At 42.3% G+C, this 18,199-nt stretch overlaps 1 protein-coding gene across 1 annotated transcript; it reads left to right on the plus strand.

The window, feature by feature from the left end:
* The first annotated feature begins 1,901 nt into the window (after nt 1–1,901).
* znfx1 (zinc finger, NFX1-type containing 1) lies at nt 1,902–17,863 on the plus strand. The gene is made up of 17 exons (XM_071522994.1): nt 1,902–2,263; nt 2,758–2,992; nt 3,199–3,551; nt 3,838–4,017; nt 4,339–4,445; nt 5,349–5,587; nt 5,802–5,933; nt 6,281–6,429; nt 6,703–6,846; nt 7,496–7,613; nt 9,282–9,520; nt 10,063–10,202; nt 10,795–10,927; nt 11,413–11,580; nt 14,010–14,120; nt 14,366–14,461; nt 14,702–17,863. Exons 1-17 carry the CDS (start codon nt 2,039–2,041, stop codon nt 17,153–17,155), a joined length of 5,223 nt encoding a protein of 1,740 aa, XP_071379095.1. The 5' UTR covers nt 1,902–2,038; the 3' UTR covers nt 17,156–17,863.
* The last annotated feature ends 336 nt before the right edge of the window (nt 17,864–18,199 follow it).

An 18,199-nucleotide genomic window follows, 5' to 3' on the forward strand; every position in this document is an offset into this window, starting at 1 on the left:
AGCATGACAGCACACCTCGCCCAGAGCCATAGAGAGAGATCTATATGAGATCTATATATCTCTCTCTCTATGGCTCTGACCTCGCCGTGCTCATCACTAAATATTACTCCGCCATATTATCATAGAATATATTTAAATATAACTCTGTTCAGTCTTGATGTTACCAGACGCTCTGGCATCCTCCATCAGCTGTGCCGGTGAGTTCGCGGACGTAGTAGCTAAATCTGTCCATGGAAAAATAATTTTTTTCAGCAGATATCTTAGTTACAACAATATTGGGCTAGCAAGGCAGTTTTGTTTTTATGTGTAGTATTTATTCAGTTTGGGAAATCCCACGATCTCTAGAAAGCATTAGCTCAAGTTGGCTGGCTGACTCAACAGGGACTAGAAATCGTCTCGGTTGCTAGGTCGTTACTAAGGGTCGGCCTACTTGCTGGAGTAGTAAACTAGGTTCCATTACATAGGAGTCTACTGATGTGACTGATTGTTTTCCAGTTACTAGTCAGACCCCATGTATTTCCAGGGAAACGGAGATAACACTAGCAAAAAGTTCTTTTTTATTTTGAGAGCGAATTGCCCCACAATATGAATACATTTTGATTATATCTTTCACTGTCGTGCCAATAATGACGGTAAAGCACACCCTCTCGTGTAATATTGCTTAAGTAACACATTCCACTCACTACACATCATAACTTTATCTCTTGGGAAGGAAGAGGAAGGGAGGTGGTAGGGCCACTTCGATCTCCTCAGAAGGGATAAACAGTGAGATTTCCTCCTCTTACCTGACCTCAGTTCACACTGTAATGTGACCTTGCAAAACATGCTGATAATAATAACGAGGAAAAAAATGTGAAGAGAACACAATGCTAAATGTAAAATGCTGGGTGCTTAAACTATCCCAACAGATCATTTTGCTTATGCCTGTGGGAACACCCTCAGATGCTAAGTTAAGTTTAAGTGAGTGTAATACGTAGTTCTCAAGAGTGGAACATCATTCAATGCCGCTAAAGGGCCTCTAAATAATTTACATCTCTTTCCAAGTCGACCCATGTCTCATTGATAACTGGATGTCAACATCAATTTGGGTCCTTAAACTTTCACTTTCCTTTTTCCATTTTCTGTCACTCAGCAAGCACTGGTGTCACTGCCCTAAATTTCAAAGCCATCCACCCAGAAGGCCATGGACAGACTGACAGGAAGAACAGGGAGAGGAGAGCCTAATGAAGGTAATTATATGAGAGGCAGTTGAGTAAAAACCTGGGTATGAATCTAGCAAACAAGATCATTATCAGAGTAGACTTTTCTCCTTGAACATGATTGTCTCACTATGTTAATGTTGCTTTTTCCAGATAATGACACTGGCCAAAATGAGAATGCCAATGGAGGGAGAAGGGGAAGACGGGGAGGTGCACAAGGAAACAGGGGAGTTGCAAATGGCAGATTTAATGTAGAGAACCCTGTAGGGGAGGGTGGGAGAGGAGGGGGAGGCAGATGGGGGAGAGATCAAGGTCAAAGAGAGGAGCTAGATGGAGGAGGAGGGGTAGGGGTTCGAGGGAGAGGCAGAGGAAGAGGAGGAGCAGACATTAGGAGAGGGGGAGAGAGAGGGGGAGGAGTGGGAGAGAGAGGGGGAGGAGGAGGAGGCAGAGGGGGGAGAGGTGGAGGCAGAGGGAGAGGAGGAAACAGAGGGGAAGGGGCAGAGAGAGGGAGAGGTGCGGTGAGAGGCAGAGGAGGAAGAGGTGGAGAACGAGGTATACCTGAAAGAGAGGGAGTGAGAGTGGAGGATGTGGCTGGAAGGAGAGGAGGGCAGATTGTGGAGAGAAACAGAGGTAGAGGTGGTGAGAGAAGAGGTGGTGGCCCGGGAGAAAGACGAGAGAGGAATGAAGGGAGATCGAATTCTGCAGGCAGGGGAGGCACGCCACAGGGCCGTGGACTGGGCTACAGAACATTAGAGGATCTCTCTGGAAAAGACCCGTCCGAGGTGGCCATCACCCTCTCCGCTAACCCCGCCTTACAAGCCCTCCTGGCTGAGAGAGAAATGAGGCAGGACCTAGTGCAACTCATCTGTCTGGTACTGAGTAAGGCCTTCAAGTCACAGACAGACAGGGGCACCGTACAGCACCTGGCCGGCGTGGTAAAAGACTCAGGGTTCCTCCACACCATCCTGCCCCGCTTTGTGGCAGGCATGGGATTAGAGTTCAACCCTGTCCGCAGGGAACAGTACCCACAGCATCTGGACAACATCCTGGCTCTTCTGTCCAAGGTAAATGGAAGAGTGGATGAATGAATGAGCCAATCAGTCATTCAATTGAAGAATAAATTAAGAAATGAATAAAAAAAATACGTTGCTAACTCTGCACAAAAATGACTGAGCAGAAAAGTCTGTTCTGGTAGTGGGAACAAACAAAAGCCCTCACCTGAAGTGCTTGAACAGGTGATGAATAGATGCTTGCTATCAGCAGCACTGATAGCATTGCACAGTACTGCTACTGTGCAATGAAAAAAGCGGAATAACATTTTAACTGCAGTAAATTAAAGCAACTGTCAAACTAACAGTGCCTTCAAAAGTAGCTCCAACTACATCTACAAATTACATTGTACAAAATGAACACATTGAACAAGTTGTATTAACAATTGTTTGCTTGTTTCTATATTAAATAGACTTATTGTTTAAGCCTTATTGTGCTTCTTTCCATAAATAGTTGTTAAATTAGTAGTTGAACTATAGTTTAATTATTCCCCATCACTGTTTATCAGGTGCTCAGCATCTTCCCTGCTAGCTCGGTGCAGGCAGTGTCTATGCTCGTGGTCCTGCTCCAAGAATCCACCAACGGCCTGAGGGCATCAGGAGTGGACGTCCAGCCTCAGACAGAGGAGAAACTGGAGACCCTCCGGGACCTGGTCAAACACCTCCAGGACAAATCCAGGGAGGGGACCCTCCGCTCAGACAGGGACACCTATGCTCTCCTACCCACCGGTGGTGATAACCCAGGTAATGACCTCTGACAGACGTTTGTATCGAAACGCTCCTTTTTAAGTCTACATTTTGATATCCTGCCCCTTACACAACATTGCAAAATCAAGCTGAAAACAGTGATGCAGTGATGAATTTTGGATTTTTTTACAAGACTGCAACAAATAGTTCACTAAGTATCTGAGTACAAATGAAATCTATCGCTGCCACTACTCTTACCTCAGGTGGGGAAGAGCAGCAGGACTTCAGGAACCTACCCATCTACCCAACACCAGAGGAGTTCCATCAGGACCAGAGGCCCTTCATTAGATCCAATCTCATCTTTCAACGTTACGCCAACACCCACCTCTACCTTGATACACACTTCCGGCTGCTGAGAGAGGACTTTGTGCGGCCACTCCGTGAGGGAATCCAGCAACTGCTTTGGACCCAACTGGACATGGGAAGGAATGACAACCCACTGAGGAGGAAGCGCTTTGATGATATCAGAGTGTATTTTGACACACGACTGATGGTGCCTAAGTGCACGCAAGCAGGCATAGCCTATACTGCACAGTTTGACTCTCAGCCTCTTAAGGTTAGTCTCTGGGTGGATTAACATGGGTGTTTTGTCATAGCTATATATTAATGACATGTAACTACTACAATCAAGCATTTAATTTTACATTATTATGATTCTGTTCTGCAGTAATAAGCGATTTTTATAAGAAGGTTATTAGTTAGTTAGTCCTTAAGTTTTTTATGGGCCTATGGAATTGACATTTTGATAGATACAGGGGTCTTTTGCTATATAAATAACAAATTTAAAAGTATAAATTAATAAATCATATAATTAATAAGACTGTCCCCCATCTTTCCTACAGTTTGTGCGCTGGCAGAATTCCAAGAGGCTGATCTACGGTTCCCTGGTCTGCCTGTCGTGTGATAACTTTGAGAGCTTCTTGTTTGCCACAGTGTCAGACCGGGACCCCAGAGACCTGCAGAGGGGCCAGGTCCAGATTATCTTTTCTGAAGAAAGCAGACGCAAGTTGGCCACAATGCAGGTGGGACAGCATACTGTGTAGGGCAGCATGCTGGGACATGCTTACTGGCAGTTGCTAAGGATACATGAGGTGATGGTTTGACCTTGGCCATCTAATCTAAGTTGCAGAAAAGCTGTAAAATAAATGTATATAGATGGCCATCATATAGATGCCACTTTTACACATGCTTGCAGCACTGCTGTTATACTGTTGCTCCATTCTCAAGAGGGATTGTATGGAACATCCTGCAGTTCCTATGCAGGATAGATGCAGGGTGAGGGACTTATGCAAGTGGGTACGGTGTTATGTAAAACAATATACAAAACTTATTCCATCCCACAGACGGACCAGTCGTTCCTGATGGTGGAGACCACTGCCTACTTTGAGGCCTACCGCTATGTTCTGGAGGGCCTACAGGAGCAGGAGGAGGATGACCTGCCCTTTCAGAGGTAGGTGTGTGTGTGTGTGTGTGTGTGTGTGTGTGTGTGTCTGCTGTGCCATTCCCTCCCAAGCAGAATAGATTAACATTTTTCAAAGAGTCAAGGTCATAGTTTTCATATAAACCACAGCAACTCCAACAAGGCTTCATGTGTGGATACTTTCAAAGACTCCCTTACCTTTTACTCTGACATCTTTCTTTTATGTGTGTGTGTGTGTGTGTGTAGTTAGGGTGGGGGTACTTCTAATGAGCTATCACACATGGATGAGTTCATAAGTTGCATTATCTTGTCTGCACTCCCAGTGCCCTTCCTCAGCAATACAGTTTATTACTCCGAGGTACTGTATTATATGAGACAGTTTGTTGGCCATCTGTCTCCCAGTCTCTCCTCTTGTGACTGTAAACTGAAACAGAATTTTAAACACCATGTTTCTCTCAAAACTGCAACATGTGAGTTAACAGTACTCCTCCGCAGCATCAACAGGGAACGGTGGTGTTGATGTCCCCCTCTGGTGGCTGGGAATTTTTATAAACAAATTGGTACTATAGAGTACACTAAATGAAACATACAAAAACATATTGCATAAAAACATAAAATGGTTCTTTCTCCTTTATTGATTGTAACTTCATGCAAGCTACTAAAGATATATTGAGGTTTTTAGTTTTTTTTTTACAAGATTTTATGGCAATTCATTTTATTGTGGGTTTTTATTTGTGACCGTATCTATTATGGAAAGCTTTCTTCAGATAATGAGATTAAAATGACTGACAGCATTATACCTTTGCCCTAATTTGTCACCAATAGGCACCAACATATTAACAAGGATCCATTTATAAGAAGTCTCCATATCCTCGTTTTACATGAATAGATAATGAATTCTAAAAGATTTCATCCCATCTGTAACACTTCCAGGTACATAGTGGAGTGCAACCCAGATGTTCATCCCCCAGCTTATCTGGCAAGAGCAGATACTTACAACCTGTCATCCATTGCTGACCCTGAGTACAAGAACAGCATCAAGCCTTTTCACAGCCTGAAACCAGAGGCCTGGCCCAGAATGGAGGAGCTGGGGCTGGATGAGTCTCAGATTAGAGCCCTCCAGCTGGCCCTCACCAAGGAGCTGGCCATCATACAGGGACCCCCTGGCACTGGTAAGACATTAAAAAGGTCATTGTTGGATGGATGACTTAATTTATTTCTGAATGAATATTCACCAATTTTGTTCTAAGAGGCTTGATTAATTCTGTAAAAGTGTTTTTTGATAAATGACAACATCCGAGGTAATGCAAAGTGTAACACTGCACCTAAGAAACATCAGACAACTGTTACCTTGATTTGATGTTGCTTTCATTCCCGTGTCCTCAGGAAAAACCTATGTTGGCCTGAAGGTCGCTCAGGCTCTGTTGACCAATCAGAACCTTTGGGGAGGTTTATTAGACGATGGTCCAATGCTGGTGGTGTGTTACACTAACCATGCCCTGGATCAGTTCCTTGAGGGTAAGAGTCAGCTAAATCACTCACACAAGTCATATCCCAAATTATTCTGTAAGCCCTACTTCCTGTGCTGTTCCTGAGTGGTTTGGCAGGTGATTTGACAACTCGGTCAGGTCTCTTTAAGAAAAACAAGATAGATCTATTCCTAACACAAATAAGAATTCTTGGCAGGTATATTTGTTTACATGCTGCAGTGTTTGGTAATGGGTCATGGATATCTGCTGCGATGCTCCAGTAATGACTTTTGTTGAAGCCTCCTGCTGTGTTCTGTGAGATGGGAGATGTAAGACAAGCAACCTTTCTATTCTAAGTGGATGTGATGTGCATATGGTTTTCCTTTTGTATCAAAGGTATCCATAGATTTCTGCCGGAGGGCATAGTGAGAGTAGGAGGCCGCAGCAACAGCGAGGTCCTGAAGCGCTTCACTCTACGGGAGCTGACCCGTTCACATGACTTCAGACGCAAGCTGCCCTCTCACCTGCGTTTCGCGTACAGTGAGGTGAGCTTTATGAGGAACTGTCTGACCTACAGGACGTGACTGTTTAACATTAACCTTAAGAAACAGGGCCAGCATTCACACAAGCCTAACTTTCAGAACTCATTTGCACCACACTTTCTCATATGCATTGCAATGTTTTATCACTCACACACACACACACACACACACACACACACACACACACACACATATATTTTTGTTTCTATTCCCAGCCCAACCAGTATATAGCACACTTTGTCTGCCAGATCATTGTATTCATGTCCTGTTCCTCAGATTTACAAGCAGCTGCATCAGGAGGAGATGGAGATCCAGAGTCAGGGTGTGAAGCTGGAGTGCAGTCTGAGGGGGGTCCTGCGAGAAAGATTCCTAGAGAGGTTCATTTCAGAGACGCACTGGAGCAGCCTGCACTCACCACCAGTGAGTCATGCCTTAATAAATACAATATAAAATATAAACACTTGATTTGTAGATGTTCATATTGAAAAAAAGCTATAAAAAATATGCTTTTTATTTAAAGCCCCAATTCAGGGATTTTCGATTACAAAAGTTATGACTTTGAATGAATGATGATGATGATGGAAAATGAAGTTTGTTTTTTTCACTCCATTATAATTCAAAACAAACAATTAAAACCTAAACAACTCATTAAATATTTATAATAAATTCAAATTCTGTTGTTTAAAACTGCTGTTGCATGCCAGTCCTGTCATTCCTTGCATTAAGAGCATTATCACGCAAATTGAGAATGAAAAACAAACAAACAATCCCGTATTTTGGTTTCGGCCTCCTTTGTCTTTATTTCACAAAGATTCAAGTCTAGGTCTTCCTCAGGTGTGTCTTAAAGCTGCACATATAACCTAAAACCACTGGACACAAAACCACTTAGCTATTAGATATTTAGATATTTATTATGTGAAGCAAATCACTCAGGGATGGAATTTTATCAGCCCTCTAGCTCGTGGTTAGTGTTGTTCAGTCTGCATGAGTTAAGACAGATGACTACTGAGCCAGTCAGAAGAGAAGGCAATGCAAACTCATCAGTTCATGTTTATGGAATGATTCGTAGTGGCAGGATGGTTTCGTGACCTACGGTGAGAAGAGGTCCTGTCTGATGACGGAGTGGTTGGGTTTGGGCAACACCGTCTTCCAGCAGAGGGCGGCAGAGGATCTAAATGGAAATGGAGGTGAGGCTTTTAAGTGCTGTTACTCCTTAACAATGCAGGGTAAGAAGACCTGACAATTGGTTGCTCTTAGCACCAGTATTGTGTAAACAGCCTTTCCGTCTTCTAAGAAAACAAGTGAAAACTATCTTAGCACTATTCACATGCTTGCCAGCTGTGCGCATCATGGCAAATAATGTAAGTATTAAATGTTGTTCTATGACAGTCATGGATATAGACAGCACCTTTAATTTTTTTAGCAGACCTCTTCTGAAGATGGCAAAGGTTTTGGAGAAGAAAGTCCTTTGTTTACAGTTTTGGATAATAACATAGCTACTGAGTGACAAGATTAAGAGGTTAGGCATAGAGAACACATATTGATAATCTCAGTTATTATAATGCAATTGAAATGTTATGATTGTTTTACATAAGTTTAACAAGAAATGTGTGGATGTGTGATAAGACAGTGTGCTTGAGTAGTTGTGTGGGCTGATCTTCATTATAAATAAAGTATTTTAGTAACTGATGTAGGTGAGATTTAATGAGATGATAACAGTTTGATGAATTTTGAATTATGTGCTATTTTCTGAATGTTCTACTTGGAAATTGTTTTGTTTTTTCCTAACTAATACTGGTGGTGTTAATCACCTAAGCACAATTTCATAATTTGTGCAGACAAATGAAAGTGTCAAAATTCCGTCATTATTCACTCCCTCAATATCAGTCAAAACTCAGCTGAAGTTTGTATGAACGCAACACACACAGCGAGTTAGCCCCCAGTTCCATTTCAATGCTCTCCCAAACAACTGAAGTGGATTAGGTCTGCTTAGAATCCCAAAAAAGGGCATAACATGACCATCAAATTTCACTTAACAGCTCTTGCAACATAATACAAGTGTTTTGTAGCAATTGCAATGTGAGTCCAAAAGGCCTGTATTTACCTCATTGCCTCCTATATTTATGTCACAGGCACATCTTTGGTTTTGCAAGAGTGAAGGCGCTCAGCCAAAAGCTTTTGCTTGCTCACATTCCCAACTTGCTCTATTAGAGGTGCCAGGCTCATCCCCCACAGACATCTCAGACATGCGCAATTCAGCAATGATTTACTGAAAATCCTACAGCCAGTTAGGTTGGTGACACACTAGAGGAGCATAAAACATATGTGGGGAAAATGCTAGCTTGAAATACTATTAAAAAACTAGTGGGGGTGTAAAAGATAAAGCGGCAAGAGAAAAAGCTGTTCCTCCAGAGATGAATACATACATACGCACACATAATACATACTGTACATATATATATATGTCATATGCTGTGAATTAGTCTTTTGAGTAAAATAGACAACAAATAATCCACCACAAACAGTGTAGTTATCCCATTCCAGTGACATAAGTTACATAAACCATGAATCTCCGCCATTCCTCATGGAATATACATATTGAATATGTCGACTGATATGTATAGTATACTGCTTACTGTATGTTTTGTACCCTGTTCCCTAAGCCAGTCCCCCTGCATGTCATCCCTCTGTACGTGAAGTCCTGCCATCCTTATACCATGTGTGTCAATATGTACTATGAAACTTTATAAGTTGTCAAGTTGTCTTCACCAGTGTGAATAAGAAACATTCCTTTATGTTTATTGCACTTAGCATATGAAGAGTTTCTGATACTGATTCTGTTTGTAATGTTTTAGATATGGATGCACAGGAGGCTTTGGAGGTGGAGGAAGAGGACCTCCTTGAAATCGCAGAGGAGGCAGATCTGATCCAGGCGGAACGAATCATTGAAGACAACTATCATCCTAGAGGTGGTAAAGATGATGAAAAAAGGGAGAGAATGGAGGAGACCATCAGAGAAGTAGAAGAAATGATGCTGGCTATGAACCTGGAGAAAGTTGAAATACAAGCTGACCAGAGTGACGAAGGATGGGAGGTAAAATAAAACCAGAGTGTATAATACTGTGGAGGCTTTTCAGAAGTTAGCATTTAACATAACATACAAGTTAACATTTTCCAGTTTGTTTAACCTATATTCAGTCAGGTAAATGACTGAGGACACATTATTATTTACTACAATAGTAGACTGGTTTGAGGGGAGTATCTGAGAGCTGCCCAGTACAACCACAATCTGATCAATATGGTGCCGCGCCTCTGGACGAGACGGTAAAATTCCTTGCTCAAGGGCACATTGATAGTAGTTGTTGAAAGAAAGCATGACTCGTACATTTCCCCGGGTCACATTTTCACCAGCTGGTTTGGGGATTTGTGTTCTTCATATCATGAGTTTATTTCTCTCTCCATTAAACTACTGCTGTGCCAAAGTGTCTATGTAATGTTAGATGTAAACTGTTATTTGAAATAGACAGAGACACGGCACCATCCTATTTTAATTAGAATAAAACGCAAAGGTGTTCCAGATTGGACAGGTGATGGTTAGGAGTTCAAAACTTGCCATGTTCCTGTCTGTTTGTTCAGATGCAACGGGACCAGAGGAGAAAGATGAAGAATAAAATCAGGAGAGAGCTGGGGAAGAGCTTGGCTATGGCTGAGGCTGAGGAGGATGCCATCTTGGATGTTTGGACCCTCAGTCTGCCAGACAGATGGAGACTCTATCGGTAGCCCTGCTTCTCTTTCTTTTTTTTTAACTCTAACTCCTCCATCGCTTATGATGTTCCTCTCCTATTGTTTTATTCAACCTTCCTTACATTTCTCCCTTTCTGTCCTGTCTTCCCTCCCTCTTCATTTTCCCTCCTTCCTCCCTTCTGTTTTCTCCCTCGCTCCCTCTCTTCCCCGAAGCAACCTCAGTCTGGTAGAACTACTGTCTATTCCCAGTGTGTATAATTAAGTCAACTAATCACCAGGAAAATGTATCCCAGAGGATCTTCTCACCTCAGAGAGCCAAGATATAACTCTAAATTCCTATCACCGTGGAAACAGGACTGCAAAGACTAATGTTTACATAGTTCTAATTATCATTTGAACTAACAAATAAGGTAATTTCCTTCCAAGAGAGAGATACAATATGTTTTGCTGCAATTTGTTTAGCTCGACAGTACCATCAAGCAGCAAAACCACAGCGCTGTTGTTTTTGACCTAGACTGTTAATTTTGGTCCGAATGCTGACCTAATAATGAGAGTTAATGTTCTCGAATAATTGAATCAGTTGTCATACTGTTTGACTATTAGTCATTTACTCTCTGTCTGCAGGTTGTGGGTGGCACGCTACAGGGCAGAGCTTCGTACCAAAGCCCTAGAGTCTGAACAGGCCTATCAGAATGCAGTAGACAGACTGGCTGATGTGCGACGCCATGAGAGCCTCTGTCTCCTCAAGGAAGCCAAGGTACAGTAATGGTTGTAAAATTAGTAGCAGTGTAATTATTGCATTGGTAAATAGTATGAATAGCTGTTTTAGAATTACAATAGAGCCTCGTTTACTCAAATTCTTTTGGGAAAGTATATTATTTCAGAGAAGGAAATATTTGAAGCACTTATAGCCTATTTCTCAAAATTAAGCTTATTTAAAAAAAAAAAAAGTTAAAAAGGAAGAGGAAATGGAAAAGGAAGTTATGTTCAGTTATTAGAATATAATTTCACATTGACAAATTTGTTTTTCATTGTAATTTACTGGGAGGCTCGGATAAGGAAGGTTCTGCTGTAGTTTATTGGTATAGCAGTAATTATGGTAAAACACCACTAAATATGCTGATATTGAAATTAGTAGTGGTGGTAGTTGTAATAGTAGTAATAGTATTGTTTGTAGTAGTAGTAGTCATAAAAATCGTAGGAGTGACAGAATAGTATATAATGACACAACCTGCCCATCAGGTCATCGGCATGACGACGACAGGGGCGGCCAAGTTCCGGAAGGCTCTGCAGGAGGTGAGTCCACGGCTGGTGATCGTAGAAGAGGCTGCGGAGGTTCTGGAGGCTCACACCATCACCACACTGAGCAAGGCCTGCCAGCACCTCATCCTCATAGGAGACCACCAGCAGGTAAGAGCCCACTAACTGTAGGTGGGCCTTTATGGTATATTTTACTAAGCCATTAGTCCTCAGACTGAAGTTACACCAGTTAGGTCCCAGGTTGAAACTTTGTGTGTGGCTGTGTTGTGTGCGCACATTTGCCTTGGAGGAAAATGGATGCTCGTCAAAAATGCATGCCATGCCATTACCAATTCACAGGGTAGAGCAAGTAAAGTGGGGAGTGATATGCTGGACATCAGTAGACTATTACAACAACTTGTCTGTGCCTGCCAAGGACATATGGCCAGGCAGCCTGTCCAGCAATCTGCAGTATGGGATCACAACTACACGCAATTCCATCACACATCTCAATATTCTGTTCTGATATCTTCTTCCTTTGTAACTTCTGTCTGCTCTGTCCCTGTATAGTAAAACCTATATACAGTCAGTGCTTGTTGCCCCTTGTTTATGCATGACTTTATGCATTTATTTGACTATCCAAACATACTTGATGTCCCTACAGTTGTACTGAAAGTGTAGCCAGCATAGGAATTGAATTTGAAATAGAGTTTGACTTGAAAATTGGTCTTAATGTAACTTTGGCATTCATCAATTGAAATTCAATGGCCATTTTCATACATCAGTTGCTTTAGATTAAAATGGAACTGACTCACCACTTTGCCTGGAGCTACAGTTTTCTCTAATTTCTCTCTCTCTTTCTCTCTCTCTCTCTCTCTCTCCCTCCCATAGCTGTAGATTTGGGGGGAGACAGGGGCACATGCCCCCCTCAATATTAGGACATAGATGAATTATGATCCCCCCCCCCCCCAAAAAAAAAAAAAAAAAAAAAAAAAAAATATATATATATATATATATATATATTTCTGTGTTAAATGCATTACTATATTTTTACTCACTCTGTATTTGGCCACAAGCACAAACACCCCTTCCCTTTTCAAAAACTGAGCCTCTCCCCTAGTTGTCTGAAACTCTTTTATTTATTAATTTTATTATTAATGTTTGCCATTTAGATCAGGGGTTGTTTAACAATGCCTTATTGTGTTTCACATTGACCAATAATCTCTCATACCTGCATAGTTTTCTCATGCAAATTTATATGTTTTGTTTCAATCTTGCTGATGAAGTGACAGAAAACAGGATTGCATTAGGCTACTACTCTGCCCATAGTATGTTGGTGTGATTTGCTTGCCAGAGTTTGCTGACCTAAGGTTGATTAAGCTATTTAAATTACCAGACCCTTAAATTACTACAGGTGTGGTAAAAACTAGGCATGAAAAGCAAAGCACATCATGCAGTATGATGGAAAACATATGTTTTGTCTGTTTATTTCATATTTTTAAATCAATTTGAAACTGTTTACTTTGAACTGATCTTCCCTGGCTTTATGAACAAGTGTTCAGTGCTTGTGAAACTTAAAACTTGAATCCGTGCATGTAATAGAGGTGGATGGATCACACTTTCAGGGTAAAATAAGCTTTGGCATTGTTGTGCTGTTCATTAATCACAGGTTTGGTGTTGAATCAAGCAGAACACAATGCTTCACATTTATACTAGGATTTGTCTTACCTCCCCCACACCCCTCCCACATACACAGTGCACAATCACACTCTGTCCTCTAGCTAAATAAGGCGTGCACGCACACACACACACACACACACACACACACAGTGAAAAACTAAACAGGATAACAAAAGAAAGTTGGACTGCATTTGCATACACTCTATATTCCCTTCCAGTCGACATAAAACAGAAAGATAAACCAGAATATTGTTCAGCACAGCAACAATAGGGTGGTCTTATCCATCCTAGCCTTGCTAGAGACTGTAGCTTTGGCCTGTGTCTAACCACTGTGTAACCAGTGATAACTGGCCTCTAGTTTGCATTTCGTGTCCAGCATTTGCTCTCAGCCTTGTTCAAATTGAAAACCTTCTGCCCACCTTAAACATGTAACCATGAAAGTGGAATGTCATTTTCTCGCAGCCATCACTTGAACAAGACCTACATCAGGAGATTAGGTGGAGGTAGAATGAAGGCGATGAATGTCTAACCCCTATCCCTCAGTTCTTCACTTTTGATCTTGGTCATTGCAGTACACTGAAATATATTATACTGTCTAAAATACACAGCTCTATAGGCCGTAGGTCTGCGTGTTAGTATGTCAGGAGAGAGCTGGGGTTAATTTCTCAGAGCATAACTAGAGATTATTTAGTGTGTTTTGATAGACAATGGTAATTTCTCTAATTAAGCAAAGTCTCAATTACTGAATTTTGTGAAATAGCCTGAATGGGAGAGGCCATCAGCAGCAAATGAGCAGGTTGCACAATCAAACAAAAACCAAGCCCTTGACCTGTCATAATGAAGTCTGCAAACATCATTAACAGTAATTAGTAGGCTATAGAAAATGCGTGTACAGTAATCACTACTGTTTCTTTCTGTAGTTGCGCCCCAGTGCCACAGTGTTTGAACTGGCTAAGAACTTCAACCTGGAGGTGTCCATGTTTGAGAGGCTGGTGAAGATGGAATTTCCATATGTCAGACTCAACTACCAGGTTTGTGTTACTGGATCTATCAATTCCCTGATGTTATGGCATGACCAATCTACCAATCAACAAAATGTGGAAATTCTGTAGATGGTGCAGTTGAAAACAAAATAAAACTAAGATGCTCGATTTTTCCTGTGTGCCTTTGTATGTTTGCTTGTGTGTATGTGGGTGCTCATGTGTATGTTTGTTTGTGCATGTATGCCTGTGTGTGTCTGTGTTTGCGTGTTTGTTTGTACCTCTCCTCTCTGCAGCATCGTATGAGGCCAGACATTGCCCGTCTCCTGACACCACACATCTACTCTGAGCTGGAAAACCACTCCTCTGTCTTGGACTATGACAACATCAAGGTGTGTTTTATATTCATATGCTCTCCTGCTGCGTCTCCTTGCTTTTCCTTGCAGTGCATACTTGTTTTTGTCTTTCTTGTGCGGACATAAAAGCATTTGCATGTGCTCTTAGGCTTTTAAATCTATTTAGAGTCATTTCACGAAGTCAAAGTATACAAAATGAGTATAGGATGTAATGAATATCAAAGAATGTCATAAATGAATACATATTCAAAGTTTTTGCTAATTTTTGTCTTACAGGGCCTTAATACAAATTTGTTCTTTGTGGAACACAACCATCCAGAAGAAGAGATCAAAGATGGGAAGAGCCATCAGAACCGACATGAGGCCATGTTTGTAGTTTCCCTTTGCCGGTACCTCCTGTTTCAGGACTACAAACCAGAGCAAATTACTATCCTCACAACCTATACTGGCCAGCTCCACTGCCTGCGCAAACTTATGCCCTCCAGCGAGTTTTCAGGGGTCAAAGTACACGTGGTGGACAAGTACCAAGGGGAAGAGAATGACATTGTCCTGTTGTCTCTGGTCCGCAGCAACACACAGGGCAAGGTTGGCTTCTTGAAAATCCCCAACCGTGTCTGTGTAGCCTTGTCACGAGCCAAGAAAGGTCTCTACTGTATCGGCAACAGCATAATGCTGGGCCAAGTCAAACTGTGGAGCAACATCTTCCACACCTTGAGAGAGAAGGGTCAGATTGGCAGTGCCCTGACCCTGTGCTGTCAGAACCATCCAGACCAACAGATCGAAGCCTCCTGTGCTGAGCATTTCAAAGAAGCCCCTGAGGGGGGCTGCAAAAAACCTTGTGAGTTCCGTTTGGATTGTGGCCATGTTTGCTCTACAGTCTGCCACCCTTATGACCCTGAGCACAAGAAGTACAAGTGCAGCAAGAAATGCCAGAAGATTTTATGTGATCTGGGACACAGGTGCACATTAGTGTGCCACAAAGCATGTCCCAAGGAGTGTCCAGTGAAGGTTGAGAAGATCATACCTAAGTGTCAGCACAAACAGATGGTTCCTTGCCACCAGGACCCAGAGAAGTTTGTATGCAAGGAGCCTTGCCAGAAGATGCTCCAATGTGGACATCAGTGTGATTCATTTTGTGGGGAACCATGCACCAGTAGGTGCAGAGTGAAGGTCATGTTAAAACTGAGCTGCGGACACAGCCAGCAAGATGCTTGCTATTACAAAGGAGTGGGACAGGAGCCCTACTGTAGGACCTCATGTAACCAACAGCTAAAATGCGGCCACAACTGTACTGGCAATTGCCACAGATGCTATCAGGGGCGTTATCATGTCCCCTGTTCCCGCCAGTGTGACCGTCTCCTGATTTGCTCCCATAAGTGCAGGGAGCCTTGCACTCGTGCCTGCCCCTCCTGTCGGATGCCCTGTGAGAATCGCTGCATCCACAGTAGGTGTAGCAAGCCGTGTGGCCAGCCCTGTGCCCCTTGTGTTGAGCCCTGTGCTTGGCAGTGCCCTCATCAGAGCTGCAGTAAACTTTGCCATGAGCCATGTGATCGCCCACCATGCACCCAACCCTGTGCTAAAACCCTGGCCTGTGGCCACCCCTGCATAGGCCTGTGTGGAGACAAATGTCCAAATAAATGTCGCATCTGTGATCATGATGAGGTCACCGAGATTTTCTTTGGCACTGAGGATGACCCTGAGGCCTACTTCATTCAACTAGAGGACTGTGGACACCTCATTGAATCCACAGCCATAGACAGATACATGGGGATGGACGACAACCAGCCGGCTCATGAAGAAGAGCAGGTGGCCATAAAACTAAAAGAATGTCCCAAGTGTCGAACCCCAATCCGCAAGAACCTCCGCTATGGATCTCACATCAACCGCAGTCTGGCTGAGATAGAGAAGGTAAAGGAGAAGATAAATGGAAATCAGACAGATATTGCAGAGCAGAGGATGGCCCTTAAAAAACAATGGAGAGACGAGGAGGACATTCTAAACTTTCTGCCGACAAAATACATTATACACATCAGAGAGAGATTGAGAGCTCCCCATCTCACAACAAATGACCTGAGGGTCCTGGAAAACCAGATGGCTTTCCTAACAAGAGTTGACAAGCTACTGAAGATCCAAAGGGAGCAAATGTCTTTCATGCAATGCCTCAGTTCTGAGAAGAATGTTGAGGAGTTCCTGAAGTGGCTCATCGACCCCCAGCAGAAATTCACTGACCAGCAGGTCTCTGATTTGCAGAGTGAGCTGGTGAGACTCACCTTCTTGGCTGAACTCAATGCCCGTTGTGAAATGGCAGACAAAAGAGGACAAAGTGCTAAAGTTAAATCTGAGGTAAATGCTATAAGAAAGGTTCTGGAAAAGCTTGGCAAATTCACTGAGCAAGATGAATGCCTGGTGAAGCAGGCTTTGAAGGATCTGGAAGACAAGCTACCACGCACAGGCCTGGGGATCACTGACAAAGAGAGACAGATGATTGTCTCAGCTATGAACATGCCACTTGGACACTGGTACAAATGTCCTAATGGCCATGTCTATCTTATAGCAGACTGTGGAGGAGCTACGGTAAGTCGGCGCTGCCCTGATTGTAATGCTACTATTGGTGGGGCAAACCATAATCTGGCCAGTGGCAACCAAGTAGCATCAGAAATGGATGGGGCACAGCACGCTGCTTGGTCTGAGGCCAACAACATTCTAAACTTTGATCCAAATAACTTCTGAAATCCCATCTTGAAATGGTATGCTTTGCTACCGAAGGTAATAATCTGTGACATTTTCATATTAATGTCAATTTTTTTGCTACTCTGTATCACAAATTGATATCACACAATAATGAATTTACCTATACCCAGTTCAGACAAGCTTTTACATTTGCTGCTCTAAACATCTGGAGTAGGCAATGGTTTCTCGGGAAAAATCTTCTGGTGCACAGGAAGTGATGTGTTGAATGTTCAGGCTGTTACTTCTCACTAGAGACTACAGCCCATGCTCGTCTGTTTGGGGGTGTGGCAGGTGCTATCAGTCCAGTAACGTCAAGGTACTGGCGACACTGGTGCAAATCACTGGGAACACCACAGAAATGACCACTTAGCACCAAAGTCATTCAAAAGAATTTAAAATTGTATTATTAGATTATGAATTTAAATGTTCGATTTTGAATTTCAATACATTTTGATACATGTATATAATATCTTAGCTTTAATGTAGTGCAATAAATTAATTCATTCAAAACTTAACATGCTGTATGCACATGGTATACTGTCAATGTGCTATGGGGTGTTGCTGTGAAGTTTTTTTTTTTTTTTATCATCAATTATGTTTCCATGTTTTAGTCTTGCATCCTGATAGGGAGGACAAATTGATTTTATATGCAATATATCTATACTGTTTGCCAAAGGCTGTAAGAGTTTGTTAAATAATAAAGACTATAATCTCTGATATTTTCAAGACTCCTGTGTAAGTGTAAGTCTACTGGTGCCTTAACAATAGGTGGCAGTAAAACACTGTTGAAGAACAAATAGAGAAATTACTTCATATTAAAACATACTTGCAACTTTCTCAAAAGACATAAGAGGTATTTGAACCTATATGCACATTCCTTTTTCATTTCACACACACATACACACACACATGCATGAGAAGAAATATTGTCAGGGAAAGCAGTACATTCAGATAGCAGGTTCCTAAAGATATAATGGGGTGAAATTGAATTACAGGTAGATATGGAAGTCTGTGTGAGCTGAAGTGCAGAATAGACTGGCTAGG

Source organism: Centroberyx affinis, unplaced genomic scaffold (genome assembly GCF_046629955.1).
Source record: "Centroberyx affinis isolate AG114_WGS23_722 - 3 ecotype Tasmania unplaced genomic scaffold, CSIRO-AGI_Caff_v1 ptg001052l_1, whole genome shotgun sequence".
Classification (NCBI taxonomy): Eukaryota; Metazoa; Chordata; class Actinopteri; order Beryciformes; family Berycidae; genus Centroberyx; species Centroberyx affinis.

Bases quoted from the DNA above. Each gene is read 5' to 3' on its own strand.
- znfx1 (XM_071522994.1), top strand. From the start codon at position 2,039: ATGAGGCAGGACCTAGTGCAACTCATCTGTCTGGTACTGAGTAAGGCC. The intron at 4,446-5,348 runs GTAGGTGTGTGT...TAACACTTCCAG, and splicing joins GATGACCTGCCCTTTCAGAG to GTACATAGTGGAGTGCAACC. The intron at 6,847-7,495 runs GTGAGTCATGCC...AATGATTCGTAG, and splicing joins GCAGCCTGCACTCACCACCA to TGGCAGGATGGTTTCGTGAC.